At 50.4% G+C, this 16,321-nt stretch overlaps 7 protein-coding genes and 6 non-coding genes across 13 annotated transcripts; 7 read left to right on the top strand and 6 right to left on the bottom strand.

Moving 5' to 3' along the window:
* Nucleotides 1-98: 98 nt before the first annotated feature.
* Nucleotides 99-1,300, bottom strand: APUU_11709S (branched-chain amino acid aminotransferase; the record flags this gene model as incomplete). The annotated part of the gene is made up of 2 exons (XM_041697828.1): nucleotides 99-1,165; nucleotides 1,222-1,300. The coding sequence occupies 2 exons, from the start codon at nucleotides 1,298-1,300 to the stop codon at nucleotides 99-101; spliced, it is 1,146 nt and encodes a 381-aa protein (XP_041551074.1).
* Nucleotides 1,301-1,938: 638 nt separating this feature from the next.
* On the bottom strand, nucleotides 1,939-2,865 carry APUU_11707S (uncharacterized protein; the record flags this gene model as incomplete). The annotated part of the gene is made up of 1 exon (XM_041697827.1): nucleotides 1,939-2,865. The coding sequence occupies one exon, from the start codon at nucleotides 2,863-2,865 to the stop codon at nucleotides 1,939-1,941; it is 927 nt and encodes a 308-aa protein (XP_041551073.1).
* Nucleotides 2,866-3,441: 576 nt separating this feature from the next.
* APUU_11706A (deoxyribodipyrimidine photo-lyase PHR1) lies at nucleotides 3,442-5,238 on the top strand (the record flags this gene model as incomplete). The annotated part of the gene is made up of 2 exons (XM_041697826.1): nucleotides 3,442-4,601; nucleotides 4,683-5,238. 2 exons carry the CDS (start codon nucleotides 3,442-3,444, stop codon nucleotides 5,236-5,238), a joined length of 1,716 nt encoding a protein of 571 aa, XP_041551072.1.
* Nucleotides 5,239-5,765: 527 nt separating this feature from the next.
* APUU_11705S (Zn(II)2Cys6 transcription factor) lies at nucleotides 5,766-8,290 on the bottom strand (the record flags this gene model as incomplete). Its single annotated transcript, XM_041697825.1, has 6 exons — nucleotides 5,766-6,076; nucleotides 6,163-6,619; nucleotides 6,668-7,187; nucleotides 7,233-7,425; nucleotides 7,481-8,168; nucleotides 8,216-8,290. The coding sequence occupies 6 exons, from the start codon at nucleotides 8,288-8,290 to the stop codon at nucleotides 5,766-5,768; spliced, it is 2,244 nt and encodes a 747-aa protein (XP_041551071.1).
* Nucleotides 8,291-8,550: 260 nt separating this feature from the next.
* On the top strand, nucleotides 8,551-9,930 carry APUU_11704A (FluC/FEX family fluoride channel; the record flags this gene model as incomplete). The annotated part of the gene is made up of 1 exon (XM_041697824.1): nucleotides 8,551-9,930. One exon carries the CDS (start codon nucleotides 8,551-8,553, stop codon nucleotides 9,928-9,930), a length of 1,380 nt encoding a protein of 459 aa, XP_041551070.1.
* Nucleotides 9,931-10,464: 534 nt separating this feature from the next.
* APUU_t10016A lies at nucleotides 10,465-10,557 on the top strand. Its single transcript has one exon. It is a non-coding gene; the product is annotated as a tRNA-Pro (tRNA).
* Nucleotides 10,558-11,308: 751 nt separating this feature from the next.
* On the bottom strand, nucleotides 11,309-11,401 carry APUU_t10015S. Its single transcript has one exon. It is a non-coding gene; the product is annotated as a tRNA-Pro (tRNA).
* An 822-nt stretch (nucleotides 11,402-12,223) lies between these two features.
* Nucleotides 12,224-12,316, bottom strand: APUU_t10014S. Its single transcript has one exon. It is a non-coding gene; the product is annotated as a tRNA-Pro (tRNA).
* Nucleotides 12,317-13,836: 1,520 nt separating this feature from the next.
* Nucleotides 13,837-14,166, top strand: APUU_11703A (uncharacterized protein; the record flags this gene model as incomplete). Its single annotated transcript, XM_041697823.1, has 1 exon — nucleotides 13,837-14,166. The coding sequence occupies one exon, from the start codon at nucleotides 13,837-13,839 to the stop codon at nucleotides 14,164-14,166; it is 330 nt and encodes a 109-aa protein (XP_041551069.1).
* An 833-nt stretch (nucleotides 14,167-14,999) lies between these two features.
* On the top strand, nucleotides 15,000-15,071 carry APUU_t10013A. Its single transcript has one exon. It is a non-coding gene; the product is annotated as a tRNA-Arg (tRNA).
* Nucleotides 15,072-15,203: 132 nt separating this feature from the next.
* Nucleotides 15,204-15,275, top strand: APUU_t10012A. The gene has a single exon. It is a non-coding gene; the product is annotated as a tRNA-Arg (tRNA).
* Nucleotides 15,276-15,530: 255 nt separating this feature from the next.
* Nucleotides 15,531-15,602, bottom strand: APUU_t10011S. The gene has a single exon. It is a non-coding gene; the product is annotated as a tRNA-Arg (tRNA).
* Nucleotides 15,603-15,800: 198 nt separating this feature from the next.
* Nucleotides 15,801-16,182, top strand: APUU_11702A (uncharacterized protein; the record flags this gene model as incomplete). Its single annotated transcript, XM_041697822.1, has 4 exons — nucleotides 15,801-15,806; nucleotides 15,853-15,914; nucleotides 15,983-16,048; nucleotides 16,104-16,182. 4 exons carry the CDS (start codon nucleotides 15,801-15,803, stop codon nucleotides 16,180-16,182), a joined length of 213 nt encoding a protein of 70 aa, XP_041551068.1.
* Between the last annotated feature and the right edge of the window lie 139 nt (nucleotides 16,183-16,321).

The raw sequence follows: 16,321 nt of genomic DNA, 5'->3' as shown, positions 1-16,321 counted from the left end.
TTCTAGGACAAGTTAGTCTAGCTAGGCAGTGTCGTATGACTGGATCATGAAGCACTTTTAATCTACACTGCAATGAAAACTGTTCACAGTTTAATATCTCAAGGAACCTCAATCCCCGACTGCTCTTTCTCAGCAGCTTCCACCCACTCCACTGGGGGCGCCTTCACAACAAGGTTCCATCCCAAGTTCTCTTCAACCTTGCCCAGCTGAATTCCCTTCAACGTGGACAAAAGCTTCACGCAAATATCCCCACCCCCAGCACTCTCGCCGCCACTTTCATATGAAAACTTATCCCCAGTCGAGCGCCTCGTAATGCTGCGAATAGGAACCAACGCCGCCGCCGTGCCAGCAGCCATGACCTCCTCAAACTCACTCAACTCCTCATACGGAATTCTCCTCTTCTCAACCCCATACCCAAACCAGCGCTTCCCAATCTCACACACCGACGCCGCCGTCACAGAATCAATCACATTCGGACTATCCGGCTGCACCAGCGTAATCTGTCCGCTCCCCTTATCCCTCTTCACCGCAATCATCGCACTAGTCGAAAACTCATCAATCTCCGACCTCGTCCGACTATCCAAATGCAGCGTAATCCCGAACCCCTCATGATGCGCCTTCGCACTGTGTCGCAGCACAGGCGCATAGTTCCCACCAACTTTGGCACTCCCCGTCCCCTCCGGCGCAGACCGGTCGAAATCCTCCAACACCAGCGCATCAACGGCATGAACACCATGATACACCCCCGTCGGCATCACAAACACAACAAAAGTATACTCCTCAGGCGGCGAAAGGCCCAGCTGCGCCGACGACCCGAAAATCAGCGGGCGGATGTACATCGCCGCGCCAGTCTCGTGGGGCGGCACGAACCCCGCGTTCGCGGCAACAGCCAGCTCCACGGCTTCGAGGAATAGCGATTCCGGGACGGGCGGGACGGAGATGAACTCTGCGGAGCGCTGCATGCGTGCGGCGTTGCGGTCTGGGCGGAATATGGTGATTTTGTTGTTCGATGGGTGGCGGAAGGCCTTGAGGCCTTCGTAGGCTTGCTGGCCGTAGTTGAGACCGGGGGCCATCCCGTGGATGGGTAGGTAGGGAGATTTGACGAGCTGGGGGGCGGTCCAGGATTTTGTAGACGCGGTGTAGCGGGCTTCGACGTGGCCGTTTACTGTTGAAGTGGTTAGTTGGTGGATGGCGGGGTAGAGAAGTAGGTAGCTTGCTTACCTTCGCGGACTTTGAAGCCGACATTGTTCCAGTCAATTGTGTCGACTGGAGGAGGGGGGAATTGGGCTTGCGGTGCCATTGTTGGTTTTGGGAGCCGTACTTGGGACTGGTTGTTTTTGTGGTTGAGGAAGATGGTGGTGAAGAAGAGCCGATGAGATGCAGAGGCGGGGTGATGCAACTTAATAGTCCGAAGTCGGCTTAGTTACAGCAGACAGTTGCATGGATGAGTCAGGATCAGTCAATAATGATAAATGTCACACAATTTAAAGAAATAAATTAAGTAGTGAAAGCTTTGAGAGAATGTAGACTTATATACACAAAATGAACCCCTCAATCCAGTTTGGTGATTGTGGAGAATTAGTCGTGGACTGATGTCTTCAGCAGGGCGTGCTCGGACTCGGTCGGAGTCTGCCCCTGCAGCTTCAGGCCCATGAGAGCTTCTGCTTGACACAATCCTCGCTCCTTCGCATTATTGGTCCCAGCACCGCTCGAGGTGCGAAGCCTTTAAGCGATCGCAGCTTGGCCCACTGCCCCATCCACTAGGGCGCTCCACTGCGTTCCCTGGGCCGTGTCGTTCCCTGTCAATCGGCAGCTGGAAGCTCTCAGCTCTCTATTGAGAACAGATGCCGATAAATGATGCAGGCATCGTCGCGCGCATCGTCGCGTCAAAATGAGATGTGTTTTCTCCCGTACAGAGGATCAAATCATTAGCTCAGTTCACCCCAAATCACTCGGTGTCCGCGGCGAAATCTTCGAAAGCTGTCTGGAAACCATCTCTCCCTCGCGCGCGTCCAAAAAGTTGCTGCCATTCCGCAACTCGCTACCATATGCAGATGAAGGCAAGATTGTATCGAAACCCGGTGCGCCGCCAGAGGTCGCCGCAGACCCGCCCTGCGCAATCTGCACCAGGCGGCCCAGCACCGCGTACTCTAGCTTCAGCTTGATGCTGTACGCGACGGGCTTGAACATCACCTGCACCGCGTAGAAACCTATATACTCGACAATGACGACGACCAAGTCGATAATCAGCACAACGATGTTCATGGCGAGCAACTGAGCGAGGATCCGGCGGTGGTGTGGTTCTGAGCGCAGGCGCAGCATTTTGGCCGTTTCCCAGACATACACACCGGAGAGGATGATTTCCTGGATGCAGAATCCCACGAGCTGGATCCGTTCCATGATGTTGTATCCGACAGAGAAGGTGCGCGATAAAGAGGGGTTTGGAGAGACGGTGCCGAAGAGAAGGACGGTTATGGGCGTGTGCAAGAGAAACGCGTTGACGATGATCATGACAAGCAGGCCTTTGATGAGACGGGGATTATGGAGGACGAAATGCAGACGCGACCAGAGGACCAGCGACTGCCCGGTGACGGTGCAGATCCAGCCGATGATAATGAGCGAAACGGCGGCATACTGCGAGACATCCTGGCGGAAGAAGAGAAGGACATATCCGCTGACGTGGGGGATCAGGCTGGTAGAGGCGATGAGCAAGCACCAGAAGTACAGGCTGCCGCAGCGCTTGAAGGTGGCCGAGCAGAGCACGACCAGCTCGATGGAATTGTAGTAAACAAGGGTTGCGAAGGCAGCGAGGACAAAGGGGACGACGGGGTCACCACCGATGTCAGGAAGCACATGTTCAGACATGGGCGGACATGCTCAATTGACCTTGGATTGACATTGAAGAGGCCAACGAAGAGTCAAGAGTCCAGCCAGGGGGGTTAATGGGGGAGCAGGCACCCATCGGGATATTTATCCACCCCTTGCTATGGTGGATATTTTGTCAGTTTCGACTCCAACCGCGATCGGCAGAGCCGTCAGCCATTAACCAAACTATTGGAACCAGATCGTCTCACAGCGCGGCTCCCGGAAAGACAAATTGTGTGGAGTTTGAATTTGGCTTACTGCCTGCGACTGGTCCGGGGCTGCTCCGGCGAAACAGGGCTTTCTCCTTGTCTCACTCGACACTCGTTGGGTCTGTGAAGCTGGTGATCGGTTCATGGTTTGCAAGTTGCAATTAGAAATGCGCGTTGAAAATTGCAGCTACCGGCTACCGCTCATGCAATGAATTTGATATCCATCGGGTGTCGATGTATACTGTCTTGACGTCAGAGCGTTCGACTCCGATCGATCGATCGCAGTCCACAAAATCAAGGGTTGCACCCAAATCAACCTTGGAAATCCCCGGCGACAGCTGCAATAAACGAGAATTCCATTGCCACAATGCCTCAGAAGCGCAAGCTCTCCAACGGTGCTGACGAAAAATACCACCCCAATGCGCAGCAAACGGAAGACTTCGGTATTGTCCTGCGCGATTTCTATCCACCTGAAATGAGCAATGCGCGATGTGAAGCCTACACCAACGGAACCATTGAACGCCCAATTGAAACATGGCAACGGGCATACACAGAGACAGTTCAACAGCGGAACACTGTTTCCGCTAATGCTGCTGTCGTGCACTGGTTCAAGACTGATCTGCGTCTTCATGACAATCGCGCACTGCAGATGGCATACAATGTCGCGCGCGAACACAAAATTCCTCTAATCGCGGTGTACCTTCTGTCACCAGAAGACCTGACAGCACACCTAGCCAGTCCCGCCCGCGTAGATCTAACCGCACGCACACTGGGCCAACTAAAGCGCGATCTCGCGGAGCTGGACGTGCCGTTGTACATGGAGACAGTCCCGCGACGGAGCGACGTCCCCGGCCGACTCGTCGATCTCTGTCACGAATGGGGCGCGAACCATCTCTTCGCCAACTTAGAATACGAAGTCGACGAGCTCCGCCGCGACGCAAGTCTGGTTCGCCGGGCCGCAGAAAATGGAATTAAATTCGAGACCGCCCATGACACCTGCGTTGTCCCACCGGGTCTGCTTTCCTCCCAACAGGGCAAGCAGTATGCGGTTTACACCCCATGGTTCCGCTCCTGGCTCGCCTTTCTAGACCAGAACCCGGAGTATTTGGAGATCTCTGCGGATTTGGGGTCAAATCCGGGAGATGCGAGAGGTTATTTCGCCACTCTGTTTGAGAGCCAGGTTCCCTCACTGCCGGAGAATAAGCAGCTAGATGAGGAAAAAGCCGCTCGTCTGCGTGAAACTTACCCTGCCGGTGAACATGAGGCACTTCGCCGCCTTGAGACATTCCTAGATGAGAAAGCCAAGGCGTACGACGACGAGAGGAATTTCCTAACTGGGGAAACCACATCAGTGCTCAGTCCATACTTCGCATCTGGGGCCCTCAGCGCGCGGACAGCCGTAGTCAAAGCTCGTGAAGCAAACAAAGGCAAGATATCCCGAGGAGAGCGCGGCTACATCTCGTGGATCAGCGAAGTCGCCTGGCGAGACTTTTACAAGCACGTTCTAGTCCACTGGCCGTTCATCTGGTACGTACCCACCCTTCAACCTAACCAAACCTAATAATCCAGCCCAGAAGACAAGACAGCCAAACTAACAACCCTAACCAGCATGAACAAATCATTCAAACCCCAATTCACAAACCTCTCCTGGTCCTACAACACAACCCACTTCAACGCCTGGACCACCGGCCACACAGGGTACCCCCTCATCGACGCCGCCATGCGCCAACTCTCCCAAACAGCCTGGATGCACAACCGCGCCCGCATGGCCGTCTCCTCCTTCCTCTCCAAGGACCTGCTAATCGACTGGCGCCGCGGCGAGCGCCATTTCATGGAGAACCTGATTGACGGCGACTTCGCGTCCAACCACGGCGGGTGGGGGTTTGGGTCCAGCACGGGCGTCGACCCGCAGCCTTATTTCCGCATCTTCAACCCCATGACCCAGAGCAGGAGGTTTGATCCGGAGGGCGAGTATATTCGACGCTGGGTGCCGGAGTTGCAGGATGTCGAGGGGGATGCGATCCATGCGCCGTTTGAAAAGGGTGAGGATAGTGGGGCGGCGAGGGTTGCAGGGGGGAATGGGTATCCGAGGCCGATTGTTGAGCATAAGGAGGCGAGGGAGAGGGCGTTGAGGAGGTATAAGGATGCTACGCAGGGGTCTTAGTTGTGATGTTACTTCATTATTCCAGTTATTTGTCTTTCCCTCGGATTGAAATATGCTCTATACAGACGGGATAGCTCTAGTATACGAACCTGCGGAAACGGAGGCAAGTTCCCGCCCGTCAGACAAAGAATTAAGACCAAACAAGGCTGTCTTTGTCAGCTATCGAAGTGGAAATTAACAGTGATACGCAGGGGCCACTGGCTTACGGCTGGATCGTCCGGACCAGAATCCGAGTCTCCAAGTCAATACGGTGGGTCGTTTAACACGACGTACTTTAGGGTCTAGACGCAGTTTAACTCATTCTACAACTACTACCATGTTCTCACGATTCCCAAACTTTATTGACAAATAACAGAAGTCCTGGTTTAGCTTTCGGTATTTAATATGTTAAAAATTAAATATCTTGCCAATGTTACATCTACTTCACGGTATATATATACCTAACCAAGAAAATCCCTGCCCACTCAACCACCAACCCAGCCAATGAATATAACTACATTATACAATAACTATATACACACCGTTTATCAGCGATACCCAGAATCCCCACCACCTCCATAAGTGGACCCAGCCTGTCCAAAATTCGGATGATCCAGGAACTGCACAGACCACTCCATCGCGCTGGAGATCTCACTCGGCCAGTCGTACGGGAACGGAATATCGCTAGGTAGGAGAGACGAGGGTAAGGCGTCAGACGTTGGGTTACTCGGCGTACTTATACCAGTTGTAGAGGCCCCTGGTTGCTGCGGCGCAAATGCAGAAGAAGAACCAGGGCCGCCAACGAGAGGGTGTAATGGTGTGATGGGTCGGGAAGAGAGGGTCTGCTGGAAGGGTAATTCTAGTCTAGACTTAGCATCCGAGTGTTTGAGAGAATTTTATATATATATATACATATAAGTGGTATATTGGGAAGGGATAACTTACGCTCAGCGCCTGCGCGTTTTACACGCGACAATGCACTCAGCATATCGGCGGCCTTCTGGGCCGCAATGGAATTCACGCTCAGGGCCTCGAATACCTTTAGACAGCTCTCTGCATCTTCGCGGAGTGCCTGTGGTGATGTACGTCCGTGTAAGTGCGCGTTATCACTGTAGAAAGTCTCGGCGACGAAGAGGATGGAGCTCGCGCAGATAAGACACGAGATCATCTGCCACCAGGGGAAGTCGTGGACAAGGCTGCGTTCATCAGTAACGTTGTGCAAGAGGTGGGCTGTTTGCTGGGCCTCGTGGATGCAGATGTATTCTGCTTCGGAGATGCGTTCTTTGTGTTTCAGGAGGAGGTCTATGAAGGGAATGTTGTTCATTTGGAGGAATGGGAGGCAAAGGAAGGGGCGGTGGATGAGGGCGCGGAGATGGTGGTATTTGACGGCGAGCATGTTTCGCTGTGCTTGTCAGTATGGAGTGGTCATTTACATATAGGGAGGACCAACCTGGCGTTTGAAGGAGACGGATTTCTCAAAGGTATGCCCTAGGTCGAAGCGGAGATGTCGTGAGAGATTCAGTTTCCATTCTGTCAGGCGATGGTCTAGTGTCGCAGCAATATGGAGCATCTGGTCTGGTGAGATGTCGATCTGGGATGGTCGGTATATTTCTCGAACGACCAGTCCTAGGATATGAGAAAAGCGGATAACTGCGATGAAGTAGTCCATCATATGCCCGCAGACACTATGGCTCTCCTGGCTCGTGATATCACTGGTGCTAGGGCTAAACGGCGAGTCATCCGTCGTAGAAGGCAACTCGACTTGAAAGTCGGCTTCGTGTATTGCCATCGGCCGTCCGAGCTGAAGAGCCAGTAGCCGGTCTAGCACGTACATGGAGTACCAGGTACGCCGCCAGTGTGCGCGATCCTTCAACCACGATTCCTTGGAAGACGGGCAGTTGGGTGAGTTCTCCACGTGCAGGCCGATGCTCTGGCCCATGCGGATGGCAAACCCAAGGGTATTCCAGCATCTGCTATTGTTAGCGGCTGGCAGATCAGAAAGGGAGAGCAAATACCTGTCCGTATGGCAAACGGCCAATAAGAAGAAACACTGTACAAGCAAGCCCCAGATATTTACAAGAGAGCAATCGGCGCCCAGCTCACGTGAGAAGAAGAGCCCTTGCTCGAAATATCGGAAATGATGATATGAGCCGCTGTGCTTCCCGTGCGGAAACGAGGTGTAGTAGGACCCAATGGCGAATATGAAGTCTGCACTGTTAGCTGGCCAAACCTTGATTGAGGAGACAACATAACGGTGCCATACTGAATAGTGCAAGCCACGGCTGGAACTCCGGCCTATGGTGATCGCCCGCCTGAAACCGTCGGAATTCTTTAAGCAGAACGGATTTACTGATGAACGGATAAGCAATATGGATTGTTGAGAGGTAGACATCCAGAAACCGTTCGGCCTCGGCTTGCGAAGGAACCAACGGCGGCTGGGTCAACGCCACGAACGCTCCTAAGCTATGGTAATGAGTATAGCTCTGAGTGGGGAGGTCATCTACGTCCAAAGCACCGTCCCCAGCCACATATTGGCGAATATGATGGACGAAATGGATATCGCTTGCCTTGCCAACATACGTAGGTGAAGATTCAGTGGCATAGTCTTCCTGGGGAGCGGCTATTGCGCTGGGACTGGGTTGCTCAAGTTTGGCAGTATCCGGCAGTCGACTCTTGATATTCTGCAGATCAGCATCGAGTTTCGCCTGCTTATCAGGATCCAAGTTCGGCCGGAGCTCGCGAATTAATGCTTCGTAAGATTGGACTGCGTTTGCATAGTCTGTGTGGAAACCCCCCGTAGTGGAGCTAGCCTGCGCAGCGGGGGACTCATCAAGGAATCGCCGGCCTGTATCTATTTGATTCCCCGGTGACCCTCTCTGTCTGCGCGCCGACCACGAACAGCTGAATCCATATCCATCGCATCTGGAGCATACTGGTTGGCGGCCGTCGCACTGCTGGATTAACACAGGCTCTAAGCGAGGTAGACGGAACGGCAAACCTTTGCTTTGAGCAGACGACACTTGTCGCACGCAACCCCGACGCGCTGGCGCTTCATGCCGGGCGATCGATCCATGATCCGATAGAACCGTGCGACAAGAACGGGAGTTGGCCGTAAAAAGATAAAAAAGACCAGGATGGAGATGAAGACAGAACGATGTCAGTGTTGTGTTTCTCCCGGACCACCCGGACCGCCCGATCCGGCGCTGCTGACTAGTCTCTCTCTCTAGGATGCCCCCCTACATCTACTTTTTCTTCCTTTTTTATTGTTTCTAGTTTACGTGTCACTGACCTCAGACCTTTGCTGCCGAGTCTCTCCGGCCTGCAGAACTGACGATGCGATCGGTCGGTTCGCATGATGGTCGTCCTGGGGCATCCCAGGCACCTCAGGATGAAGATAATCTCAACGAAGTCGCTGCCCCTCCTCCTGTCTACGACCCCTCGGAGAAGTCGATACGGTTAAATGACTACCTGGAAAGCCAGCCGGAACGCAGGTCCCAGATCAGTCCTCGTGACACCAGAGATGCAGCCGACGATACGCAGAGCCCGGACGAAGACCCCCAAGAAAAACACTCCAAACCCAGACGCATCCCGAAGTTCCTGCAGACGACATACGTTGTGTCGTACCTGATTCTATTCTCGATGATCGGTACTTTGCTCCGGTTGGTCATCGAGTGCCTCACCTTTTATCCGGGGGCCCCTGTCAATACCAGTGTCCTGTGGGCGAACGTCGGGGGCAGCATGGTCATGGGCTTTCTGAGTGAGGACCAAGAGCTGTTCCACTCTGAAAGTGTTGTATCGACTTTTCCTGAGCATGTAAAAAACGATCCCTCGCAGCGTACCGCGCATTTGAAAGCGCACAAGAAGACCGTGCCCTTGTTCGTCGGGCTTACCACCGGCTTCTGTGGAAGTCTTACTTCCTTCTCGACCTTTATCCGCGACGTCTATCTGGCATTATCGAATAACCCAGCCGTCCCAAGCGGTCCCTACCACGATGTCTCCTTGTTCGTGTCTGGTTCCCCCGGGTTGGAATCTCCGAATGGCGGATTTAGCTTCATGGCGATTCTCGCTGTTCTCTTCACTGAGATTGGCCTCTCGTTGGCTGGTCTGTTCCTCGGGGCTCATATTGCTATTGCTTTGTCGCAATGGACGCCCAGTCTGCCCCAGACATGGCTGCGGAAATATTTAGACCCCCTCACCGTCATACTGGCGTGGTTATCGTGGATTCTTGTCATCCTTCTCGTTATCCTGCTGCCCAAAAACCACGGAGCAACCACACTATGGAATCCAAGTGTATGGCGCGGACCATTTCTCTTCTCCCTAGTATTTGCACCAGTCGGCTGTCTGGCCCGCTTCTACGTCTCTCTCAAACTCAACAGCCGGATAGTCGGGTTCCCCCTAGGAACATTTGCGGTTAATATAGGAGGCACCATGGTACTGGGGATGGCATATTCCATACAACACGCTGCAGTGAGCACCTCCCGGCTCACCATAGGAGGCATTACCGGCTGTCAAGTCTTGCAAGGTATCATGGACGGCTTTTGCGGGTGCTTGACAACAGTCAGTACCTGGGTCCTGGAACTGTCCGATTTGCGCCGCCGGCATGCCTATGTTTACGGGGGCGTCAGTGTGGCGGTTGCCTTGGGCTTTCTGGTCGTGGAAATCGGGAGCTTGCAGTGGACTCGTGGTCTCTCTACACCTGCATGTTTACAGTGACACAAGTGATCGTTTCACAGGCCGCTTCCTGGGATGGAGATATTACTGACAACTAAGCATTTTTGTTTTGTTTGGCGTATTTATAGACCTGTTTACTTGTATATAAAATCAGAGCACACAAAGGCAATCCGAGATTACATAGATGAAATGGAGGTAATTCAGAAACGTTGCCGCTGAGACCCGAGTCAGGCCATGGGAAAGCAAAAAACCCCGTTCTGGTGCCACTATTAGAGACAAAACTCAAATGGAGCTGCTACGGGGCCGCAGAGCCGGGCAGTGTTGTAGCTATTCACAAAGATTGCAAAGAAACATTTCAGAGTGTTGGTCATGTTTCAACATGAAGTCAGTCCCAGACGGTATTACGTAGAAAGAACAGAACCGGTAGAAGTGCTGGATCAACTCATAGTATATGATAAAACTGGCCGTTTTCTTAATCTAACGTAGCGAAGGGGTTGGGGTATCAGGTAATTTAAGATTGAATATCTCGTTTCACGCGCTCATGTAGTCCTGCTCGGCTCAGCCACAACATCAATCGCCCGGATGGTCTAGTGGTATGATTCGCGCTTAGGGAAAACCCTTAGCTACAGTAAATGCGCGAGGTCCCCGGTTCGATCCCGGGTTCGGGCCTTCTTTCTTTTTTTGCAACCTTCTGACTGACCATTGACCAAAGACCAAAGACAGAGAGAGTATTAATTACTCCCCTTATATATATATATATCTATATGGTTCTCGTTTTAGAGGCATTCTCAAGATGTATGGGTCAAGTTGGTCTCATCCATTGCCTTTTGTAATTTTAACTATCAACAACTGATTTATTGCTGGGCATGCCGCGTCCTTTCCAGCTTATACTTTTCAAAAGCCTATCTTCTCGACGTCACCCGGGGAGTGTCCCTGACATGCATACATTCCTTCCACTTAGTAGTAGTATGTCATGTTTCATCAATCCCAACTGGAAGGGGCTGTAAGTTGTAGCAAGTTGACGTTTCGATATGTCATGAATTAGTAAATTAGTTGAGAAACTAAACGAGGAACTAGAACGAAGCCACAGAAGACGGGAACCGTACGGTAGGCCATAAAGACCAACAACGGCGGGGTTCAGGTAAATGACGGTAGGCGGCGACAGCAAGGTAAGCTTGCAACATAAGTAGTCCACAATGTTGCAAGGGTGATGTTGGTACAGAAAGTTTGAGAGTATTTAAATTGCAGGGCAGGGGACAGACCTCCACGCCCGGGTTAGGTCAATACATTTTACCTTGGAACAACAGTGCGTCGCTGAGTGGCACGAATATTCCAGGCTGGAAGAGAGGCAGGCTAAGAATAAGACATTACTCGAATGTAACACAAATGGCAGGGATGGCAGGGAGCAAAAAGAAAAGAAGGCCCGAACCCGGGATCGAACCGGGGACCTCGCGCATTTACTGTAGCTAAGGGTTTTCCCTAAGCGCGAATCATACCACTAGACCATCCGGGCAACTGTGATATCCAAGCTCAGCTTTCTTGTTTGATAGGGCAGGATAGGCCTCTATTGTCTCAAAACGTTGGCTTAAGACTCGCCCTTCAATGTGGCTTGAAGTCAGGCGCCGCGATGATGGTCATGAGAATAAGTGCAGCAACAACTTGAGTAGCTATGCAGTTGGGAGGGGGAAGATAATAATACAAATATGGATTGACCATCAACAAACCAAAGTAACAGCGCTAGGTTGTGGCTGTCAGGGCCGTGGTGTTATGCTAAACTGCAGTTAGAAAGTTTACAGCCTACCAGACCAGCCTGAACTTATTCCAGTACTAATCATCACGGTTTAAGGCCTTTAACAGGCCTAAGAAACTGCTGCTATAAAGGAGATTAGCACAGTGCAGAGAACATAAGCTGCGGCCGCCATAGGCCCATAACCCATTACATTACCTGGCTCGACCAGTGGCAGGCTTCTGCAGTTTCTGTCTGTTCTGACTCGGGTTCAACTCTCAAAATTTGTTGTGCCATCAAATTCAATGCTGAGCTTGACTGCTATCTTATAGCTATTGGTTTCTTTGCTTACACCACGACCACAATCTTATCGACAAGTACGTATGTGACCCGAATTTGGAAATGGCGCACTACGCCAACAGCAGGACCGTCTAAAAGCCACATTGAGGTTTGTAGGTAATTCGACTTTTTGACGGACAGGGGGCATAATATACTGCTATCTAGGCGTGGCGCGCGCATTAACTTGTCTACTATCCGTACTGAATTAACAAGTGGCCAAAAAAAAAAAGAAAAGAGAAAAAAAAGGAAAAAAGAGTAAAAGAAGAAGTAGGCCCGAACCCGGGATCGAACCGGGGACCTCGCGCATATACGATAGCTAAGGGTTTTCCCTAAGCGCGAATCATACCACTAGACCATCCGGGCGAATTGATGTTGATTTCCCAGAATTTATGCTATTAGAGGAAGCGCTCTCATTCTGACGAAATTGGATCAATTAGCTGGGAATCACGCCAACCTGTGTAACGATACAGGCACGCGCACCTCCAGCACTGCAGTTGCTCAAGACTCCTGCTCTGCATTTTGGTGTTAGTGTTGTCGTCCGCGGCATATGCCTTTGCAAAGTCTAGGTAAACCCTATGTTGCATGGTCTCGCCGTTGAGTAAGATATATATTGTAATACAAGACATGTTAGAGTCTGATCAATGGTGAAAACCGTGGGAAGTTAATTTACTTTTCGGATACCAGTACAGATTGTATTCAAATTATAAAGTTTTAGAACTACGCCAACAGCAAAACATCAGATGTGTAAATACGTATGGATGATCTCAAACACTCGAGTTAGCTAATAGGGCAGTTGGCTAGCTCAGAAACCGATGCTCCGCGGCTTGCTTGATTAGATAGACTAGCCACCATCAGCTATATTCATCTCTCCTGGCTTGTTCCTGACGATCCAGCTTCATTGGCGAGGCATGGTGTAGTAATTCTATATAGCTTCAACACCTGCTTCGATTTCAACGTGTTGTTTTGAACAGCAGAATAGCCTCTCCTGGGCCTAATTAGGAAGCGGTTGGGTACTAGCGTGTTTTTGGAATTGGTGGGGCGACGCAAACTGTTGTCATCCCACTGTAGCAGTCATCCACATCTCCCAATTAGTGCCGTGGGTCAGCTCCGTGACGAGTAACTCTAAGTCACCCCACTGATCGACTGATTCGAAGTGCTACAACTACTACACGGTCGAAAAGATCCATTTCATTCTACATCTCATTCCTCTACCCGAATCCGAGAGAGAAATAATAGAGGACACTAACACTGAACCATTCCCAGAGATGGAGGAGGATGGTACACCTATGACAGACTCCCCAAATCGCAGAACCACAACTCTAACCGGCACCTACGATGAGAATTTCAGCGAGCGTTCCCCGCAACGTACTGCAGTATTACGAAAACTGTAAGTTGTACTGGACGAACTTGAGGTCCCAGTGCCCTTCTGGGCGTTTTGTCAACTCGCAAATGTCAATGTGTTAGAAAATCTCCTACGGCAAATCGCGGCCGCTCCGGACCTCGCCCCATTTGCAATACAAAGCTGCTTTGTTGTACCCAGATTATGGGCTCAGAAATCACCAAAATTCTCCGACAATGTCTCTGTTCCATCGAGTGATGCGTCTTCCGGCTCATCTGGGCGCTCTAGAAGACTTGCCGAACTAGCAAGGGAGCGAGATGGCGGAGTTTGTATCTTGTCAAAGAGCAACCCTTGTGACGTAGTCCATATTTTCGCCCACTGTTTACTCAAACCAAAAAATAAGCCAACTGTCTCAGACAGATGCGTCCCTACCATTTGGTCTGTCCTGTTCTTGTTCTGGCCTAGAGAACAAGTCGAAAAGTGGAAGAGCACCATATTCCATGATAATTCCAACCAGACTGCTGGGCGGGATGGCGTTTTTAATATGATATGCTTAAGACCTGACTTGCAGCGTGCATGGGCCGAAGGCCGATTCGCTTTACGTCCGATGAACCTCTCCGAGGATAAGAAAACCATGGACCTTGAATTCCACTGGATGCCTAGATATGACCACGCATATGACTCAACCATATCTATTGTTCAACAGCCTTTGTCAACAAGGAACATTGATAAAGTCGACGAGTGTTTTATCTTTCGAAAATCGGGGGAGAGTGTGGTTTCTGGGAACATTTTTAAACTTACTACGTCTGATCCTGTCCGACTTCCTTTGCCAAGTTTTGATTTGCTTGAAATGGCCTGCACCTTGCCCGTATAATCTCCATGAGTGCATCTGGTTTATTCAATGACTTGGATTTCCGCTTCGAGGGCGATGACGACGACATAAAACCCGTGTCAGTGCGAGAGCGCGTCCTGGAGTGGATTCCGCCGCCCCAAACGCCGCCATCATATGCATCGAGTAACGAGGCCAGATAATCCTCAATGACCTCCACCAATCCATCGCCTGTGAAGACCAGGGCTGCTGACCAGGCAGTGACGAGTGCTACACCAAGTGGCCGAACCCTTGAGCATATGACTGAAGCTACAGGGTAATACAGCCATCTCTCTCTCTCTCTAAATCTTTCGTCATTTGAATTTTATGATATCGAAATATATTTAGCATGGCGTGGGCGGTTTTTAGTTCTTCTCTTTCTTTTTCTTTGCTGAGATAATGCCATTCAATAAGATATGTTTGTGATGGTCAACAAAATTTACTTGGGCGACCTGAACAAAATCCAACTTCCTTTTCGAACTTTTTTGACAGCTAAAGGTATGCCCAGGGATCCAGACAGTCTGGAGACCAGATAATGTTTCTATCCATTTAAAAGTCAGAATCTTTGCACTGGTATACCCGAAGACCGGCCAACACCGTCTAGAATAGAGCTTCTCGAGAACTGTATTGCTGTCTATAAGGACTTTGAAGTCAACTGCCAAATCTGAAAGGAGATGGTGCACCAGGTGTCCAGCAATCTTTCCAATATGGCACACCGCATTTGAGAATATATACCTTTACAGGCCAACCAAGCTATTCCTCGGAGATTGTTCTGGCACTCCCTTACAACAGACTTGTTAACGATGTATATAGATCAAAAAATATTTCCACCAATCACAGGCCGGCTGGCCCAATGGCAAGGCGCTTGACTACGAATCAAGAGATTGCAGGTTCGATCCCTGCGTCGGTCAATGTATCTTTTTGCTCATATCAATATCCTGGCCCCGCCCACTCTACTTAACAGTGGATTTCTGCGTATTTTAAGCCACTATGTATTGGTGTAGGCCGATAGTGGCAATCTGCGCCACAAAATATTCAACAATGGCCGGCTGGCCCAATGGCAAGGCGCTTGACTACGAATCAAGAGATTGCAGGTTCGATCCCTGCGTCGGTCAGTTTCTTTTTACATTTTTTTTTTATATGCTGTCGCTTCGGCTTGCGGGCTTACTATGACAAAATCCTCACGCGACCTACTGTACGCCTTACATTATGTATACAATACTGCCATTACACACATAAATTTCTCCGGTTTCAAAAAAATCAAAATATGGTGGAACGAACAAACATTCTTTGGCCAAGTTTCACAATTTTCTTTTTTTTTAAATACTTGATTAAAAAGCTACGAAAGGAACAAGAACAAAAACATATATTGACCGACGCAGGGATCGAACCTGCAATCTCTTGATTCGTAGTCAAGCGCCTTGCCATTGGGCCAGCCGGCCATTGGTATTGAAGAGCGGCGGACGCATGAGTGGTGATGCTGATAGTCCGCGAGCATTCCGAAAGAGGCGAAACTAACCCGAAGCAGCATTTACCTGCATCATGAATCATGGATTCCTGACCTGATAATTAAATGCTGTAGTTAATAGCTCGCTATTTCCAGATCTATTTTATTTTACCGTGTATACCGTATACTCAACATGCCGGTTCGTTCCCCTATGCCGGCTCGTACATCCTTGCTAATCGCAGTAGAAAGTCACCGTCCACTTCAAGGACGCCCTGGCCTTCCAGGGCGCCATCGACTCCGCCACAAAGTGAGCGTCTTGTTTGAGTTGTTTCATGATACTGATAATATTGCTAATCTATTCATTTCCGTCCATAGGATTCTAGAGGGCCCAAAGGGACCGCCGCCTATTGCAATTGCATCTACCCCCCCTGTCTACATATCGTATGATTTGTCCATCCTTATTCGTGCTCGTCTAGTACTCATGCTGGAATGTTAGGGGCCGCGACCTTACGGAATCTGAAGTGGGTGAATTGAAGAGTCTGCCGGGGGTAGATGCTGTTCCTCATCATGGTTAGCCGTTTTGATATAAAGAAGTCGTTTATTCACCAAATACAAGGGTATCCATGCCTACAAGAGAGGGAATTCGAGGCCGGCTGGTGACCGAGATAGCCGGATGGATATAGAAGACATTGTACAATGTTTAATTAAACATGA

Source organism: Aspergillus puulaauensis, chromosome 1 (assembly GCF_016861865.1).
Source record: "Aspergillus puulaauensis MK2 DNA, chromosome 1, nearly complete sequence".
Classification (NCBI taxonomy): domain Eukaryota; kingdom Fungi; phylum Ascomycota; class Eurotiomycetes; order Eurotiales; family Aspergillaceae; genus Aspergillus; species Aspergillus puulaauensis.
This window is presented reverse-complemented; position numbering and strand designations above follow the sequence as displayed.